Source organism: Dermacentor variabilis, chromosome 9, assembly GCF_050947875.1.
Source record: "Dermacentor variabilis isolate Ectoservices chromosome 9, ASM5094787v1, whole genome shotgun sequence".
NCBI classification, from domain to species: Eukaryota; Metazoa; Arthropoda; class Arachnida; order Ixodida; family Ixodidae; genus Dermacentor; species Dermacentor variabilis.
The window spans coordinates 85,152,398-85,158,397 of NC_134576.1; the positions used below are offsets into that span (position 1 = coordinate 85,152,398).

Genomic DNA, 6,000 nt, shown 5'->3' on the forward strand with positions numbered 1-6,000 from the left:
GAGCGAATCGCTTTTCTGTTCTACCCTTAAGCTAGCCACAGGCGTTACATCATATGAACCTACAACTTCATTTCCAGCTAGGCACAGTGAAGCAATTATCATATCCTACTCCGTCTTCTCATCGAGCCCTGCAGGGACCCACTTCTGGCCAGTCTGCCGCCGCCCTATCTGTGATGATAAACACTTGCTCGAGAGTGGCTCAATCCTGCGCTTCTACATTCAGCCCCCTTTTCGGACGCTCCAGAAGTTCATGTTGCTCTGGCGTTAACAATGCGCTTATCCCTTGTGACAACACCTCGGTGACTGCACACCGAGTGAGCACCTGTTGGTCGCCGCGTCCATCCTTTTCGGCTAGAGATATTGGTACATAAAGCAAGTCAGCGTCAACAATCTGACCAATTGCGCCTGTTAACTTCATTTTAGTGAGTCAGCGGTAGCCTAGTTTAGTGAGGGCTGCGCCCTCACTAAACTAGGCTACCGCTGACTCTGACAGTGGTGTACCGGAAAGGTAACGCAGCTCCACTGACAGTGGTATAACTGTACGAGGGTGTGGCATGTTGAAGCGACGCAACAAACATGGCAACTTCCACTGAGCAGGGCCAGTGTCATTTATGCTCTAGGCACCTCGAAGCGCTGTCAAAACCACCCGGGAAGCTTAGTGGCTATGTCGTTGCGTTGCTAGAATGTTCCCCGGTCAGAACATTGCACAGTTCTTTCAGTACCGAAAACCTGGGATTATTGTTTGACACCGATTCAAGTTCCAAGCTAACCATAAGCAGCAGGCCCATTGCGGATGGTGGCGAATTTTTCATGAACGTCATGACCAGTTGCTCAGTGAGGTCGGCTAAAAAACGTGAAGGAAATGCACAAGTACTATAAGATATCTTAAAATGTATCGTGACGCTGCACAGTTTGAGCCTTTCTAACAATCATGCTCTTGTCGGCCGCAACGTTGCTAACGCCCCTTACACCGGCTATGTGCTTGTCGTAATAATCGGCTGTTTTCAGCCGTTTTGCCCAGCGGGTGATCCCAATATAAACAAGATAAGTCTTAAAGAAAACGCAAAAAAAGCATTTTTGGGCTCTGACAATGCAATATAGGCACCGACATTGACACAGGCATTTATAGGCACCTAATCAAAGCAACAATGAAATGTTTGAACACTAGGCGCATTGTTCGTGCTTGTAGCTTAACGGGCCCCTCAGCAGGTCCGGCAATTATTTGTTTACAAATGAAGTGCGTACAATGCGCGCTTACGGTCGCGTCTGTTAAGTCTTACGGCCCTACGCTCTGCGGAAAGAGCTTAAATTTCTATCCAAACGCCGTTTCCCATTTCTCCTCGCGGGCGCCGCGCACTCAGCCGTAGTTGGCGCCGCAAATCGCGCAAGTGCGCATAGATGCAAATCAGTGCTGTGACGTGACTCACAGTGGTACGTGGCTTCGAGAATTATTCAAGGCAACATCAAGTATTTGTTTGTACTGTTGCTTCAATAGATGAATTAAAGCTTAGAAATATACTAAGACGTCCAAACCGAATATCCTCATGTTTTAACTTTACTTCATACAGCGTAGCAAGAAAGATGTACCTTAGTTTCGTGTGCTTGTTCCCACGTGGTGAAGTCGCCCGCGAAGAAAACGAAATGATCCGATTTTCTACTGCGTTCTAGGTTATCCCCTTTCATACTCTAGTCCCTACTTCAGTGCTCGTGATTGTACCACTCATTTATCACCGCTAATAAGGCGTTCTCCTGAAGAGCGCGAAAAATAGTCCGCTGTACGAAACGACGTAAACGCAACAGCTAGTGCGCGAGACCATCACAAGTAGTTCGTTGCTCATCAAAAGCGCGAGATAGAGAAGAAAGAAAGGAACGCGGAGCGCGTGATGTATTCGTCGAGTGATCCTCCTGCTCCGGTATGGAAGATAGCAGGGATGGAATTTCGCTTCAAATAGGCTAGTAGGGGCGACTTAAGAGAGTGCCTATGTTGCCGGTGACGCTCGGCTCCTGAAATGCTGGGTTCGCGGCACTTGAAGCATTTCTATGTCTGCTATTACCGAAACAATCTGAAAAAATTGTTGGGGTAGAACACTCCTTGGAGGGCACGTTACAGCTTCCTGCGTAGAATCAAAATTTGGTATGTGGTCTGGTGAGAAGTCCTTCAGACACTCGCAGTAAATGCGTAATAATAAAGTAGGCAAACTGCCTGAAGTTCCGATCTCTAGTCATCATCATATCAGCGCCACCTTCGTTATCGTAGTGCTGTCATCGTTGTATTCAGTTTCACGTGAGTTTTGCAACAACATTGCAGATTTGCAGTAGTCCAAGAACTAACCATTGTCACAGTAAACGTATTGTGAGCCGGGGGAGTTGCCTATAAAGGGACACTAAAATAAAGAAAAATATTTCTTCTGCATCAGTAAATTACCGTTCTACAACACCAAAACAACACTCTTACAGCGATAAGAAGTTTGGTAAGTCAGAAAAAGCGCAAGAACGAAATACCGGTGGCGACGCCTACTTAAGTTCTCGCACCTGGTTGCTGTGACGTCATGGATTTTTATGGCATCTTCTAGGGCCTACTAATTTTATATAGCGGTATAGATTGACTGCATTGTGTTCTAAAGGAACCAAATATTAAACATGGCAAGTTTCGGGAACCTTTACTCAGCCAACGCTGCCCAAATGCGAAAACATACTTTGGAATCCCTGACGTCACGCTGACGTACCGGCGCTTAGGTTTCGGCGCAAAATTCAAATACTGATACTTGGACCTTCATTTTCTCATTTAATAATCAAACTATTTTTTTTAAATGACTGCCTGCAGGGTTCTCAAACAATGCTTCATTAGTCTAAACGGATTTATTTTTTCGCTTTAGTGTCCCTCTAAGTCTGCTTTTTTGTTTTGTTCGTCATTAAATACGTGACAAAGAATAGGCTTCCGACAAAATGCCAAAAAGCGGGAAAAGCCCTAAGGATATTTCGCCACGTTTAGGGATGTCCACTGACGTACTTTCACGTCCCTGTACATGTCGGAGGCTCAAATCACCAATAAGAGGCTTTACAAGGCAGTGCAATCACGGAGTATAGCTAGTGTAAGTAAAAATATTGTAATGTAAACAGGATGCAGCGCGCTACAAAGCTTAGTGCCTGTTATTCACTATGTCCTCAAGAAGCGGAGTAACGCGTTTAAAGCCATCTGTGCATTTTATGGTCTCTATCAGAGGGACGGTATTGTTCCATCGCACAGTGGAGGATTGCACAGGCGGTCTAGCGCAATTATATGGTAAATTTATCGATGGCGATCATGGGAAAAATGCGCAACTTTCTCCTCACAGCCATTGCTGTCTCATGCATGTCGTACATAATAAACGATTTAAACTAATGTTTGCGGTTCATGTATATTGCAATAAAGATTTTAGCTGCTGGAATGTGATCTGACAGAATTACGATCCCACATGTGAACAGGCTTCCTTACTGCGAATAAGAATGTTTTCTAAGCAGGTAATGTAAGTAATGATTTCACATTTACCTAAGAGCGTCTCCTGATGACGCATTCGCTTTCAAAATGAGGATCAGCCATGACAATAGTATTGTTTTCGCCATGATATTCGCTTTAAGTGTGTATCCAACCACTTGACTTTCGCTAATGCTCAAGTTTACAGGTGTGCCTTCTTTATGCTGAGGTGAAGCCGATTATCTCAACAAATATCTGCTTACGTCAATGCCTCCTGCTGTGCAGCGCGCACGCAGGAGCATCTGCGTCAACAGGCTTTTTGTGCGTTGCGATTGTAAATACCCGAGCACACACCTCTTTGACCTCTGCTTCACGTTTAAGGCTCCTGCAGACTCACTCACCTAGAGCATATTGGCAATTGCCTTTTCCTGTCCTCCTCTCCTGAGTTCACCTTTCTCTCTCAATTCCAATCTTTCTTGTCTTCTATTCCCTTCTCACTTCCCCATTTATAGGTGACAAGGGTTCATCTGGTGTAGTTATCCAACCTTGGGTATTTTATATTAGGTTATAGTTGCTATGTACAGCTGGCGTCTTCATTGTTTTTGGTCTTCGTGGTGTCCCCTTGTTGGGCTCCGTAGGGGGCGGCTGGTATAGCTGTCAGAATTAGTTATTTTTATGGCTTTTTGATCGTTCCCCCAACTCCCTAATTGCGGTCTTTCAAAAAGAGCGCCCACCAATGAATCCCTGAAACTTTTCGGCCAGACTAAAGAAATATACCCGAAGTATCATGTCCTCAGTTGGCAAAAGCCTGACAAAATTCAAGTACCCTATCACCATTTGTTGTCACAATATGTCTGACTGAGAAAATAGGTCCTGGCTCCAAGGTCGCAGAAATGGCCAGCGGCGATCTGTGGCTCAAAGTCAGTGACAAGAATCTGTTGGAGAAACTGTTTGGACTTTCCTAAATTGGTAATGTATCCCTGCCTCAATGAACCCGCACCGTTCTCTGAACAGTGCACTCGGAGTTGTATCTGAGCAAGATCTTCTAGACTTGATTGAAACCGAGCTACTTGAAGGCTGGAAAGAACAGCACGTGACAAATATATAAAGAATAATAATCAGGTGGGATGGCAAAGAGATTCCCATTAGAAACCTAATTTTGATGTTCTGCACAAGAAAATCATACTTCGACCATACATTTCGAACCGGCACCGCTCCTTTAAGTGCTGGCGATTTGGCCACGGATCTCAGAGCTGCCGCGGACGTACGACATGTGCAAAGTGCGCGTCGCACGACGATCCTGCCAGAATTGTATGGAGACACATCACTGCGCAAACTGGGAAGTTGACTCCACTGTACACGGTTCTTCATGTCCATCTTGGAAGAGGGAAAAAGAAATAATTACACTATAGATGGAAGAGAACATTTCCTTTCAGAAAGCGCGAAAGCCTATTTCATTCCACCATACTGCAGAGTATGTTGGTATAGCACCTAGGGGGGCGACGCTGCAGCAAACTCAGGTATCTGCCTGGCCAGCAAAGAATGCGGCCACGGCAGTGACCCCAACCGCCAGACGACAGCTGCCAGCGCTATTGCGCCGTCTCTGAAGGAAGCCCACCGACCTCTTGTTTGGGGGCCTCTGAGGACCTGCTTTTCGGGGCGATGCCTACGTTGAAAACACCCCACTCGTGTGAGCGGAAATCCAGTGGCTCCCAGGAGTTGATGGACACAACCCGAAGCCAGGGGGCGCTTTCAGCCCTTCGGGAGTAAAGCCTAAGTGGCGAAACTCTCCTGCACTGCCGCGCTTTCTTCCTCGATATCCTCTCCCGTCCGGCCGCACGCTGTGCGCACGGCACGCTGAGAAGGCCACCGTACGGCCGCCGCCCCTATGCGTTGGCTGGCGCTCGCGAGCGCCCCTAAGTTAGCGTGGTTTTCTGCATTCTACTATAAAACAAAAACGCCAGAAAGTGGTTGGATATGCTCGACCCTACCATGAGTCCCCTTAAGCATCACCTCGTTTGTGCAATGAAAGCGTTAAGTGTTAACGCTTGCGGCATGAACGATAACTGCGTACTATTATAGCCCGCATAGCCTTTGGCATTTTAATACCGGTCTTATTAATACTACACACTATTAGTGGTAGAATATTTACGTTATATATTTGTACATTCCTGAATATTTTTCAGCCCACTGACGTTATGCTGAATGCAGATTTTATCTAGTGCAGGATTTTCGCAAGAATGCTGTTTATGAAACTGCTCCCGAGTGGTTTCGGAAGCAGGATAGTTTCTTTGTGCCTCGGAAGGATTTTCATGCAGCGACTTTATTACTTGTTTAATAAGGCATTCACCTTTGCTTAGGCCTTCTTAATCATAATCAATTTTGGTGAGTCCATTCTGCTTCCCCATTTTCAGTTTTACAGTCATTCTTGGTGATGCCTTGTTTTGCCTAGTCATTCTCAGTATCAATGAGCTTTCCTAGCCATTTACACTTGGTTGAGTTATTCTCTGTTTTTATAGTTCGTTCTTAGTGATTCTCAATTTTGC

General features: G+C 45.8%; 1 protein-coding gene across 1 annotated transcript in view; it reads right to left on the bottom strand.

Annotated features, from left to right (window-relative positions):
* The window catches only part of LOC142557042 (venom serine carboxypeptidase-like), a 61,366-nt gene extending 57,742 nt beyond the window's left edge, over nt 1-3,624 (bottom strand). The window contains exon 1 of the mRNA XM_075668588.1: nt 3,530-3,624. Within this exon, the coding sequence (XP_075524703.1) occupies nt 3,530-3,603 (74 nt within the window). The 5' untranslated portion in view covers nt 3,604-3,624. The remainder of the gene's footprint in view (nt 1-3,529) is intronic.
* Nucleotides 3,625-6,000: the final 2,376 nt, after the last annotated feature.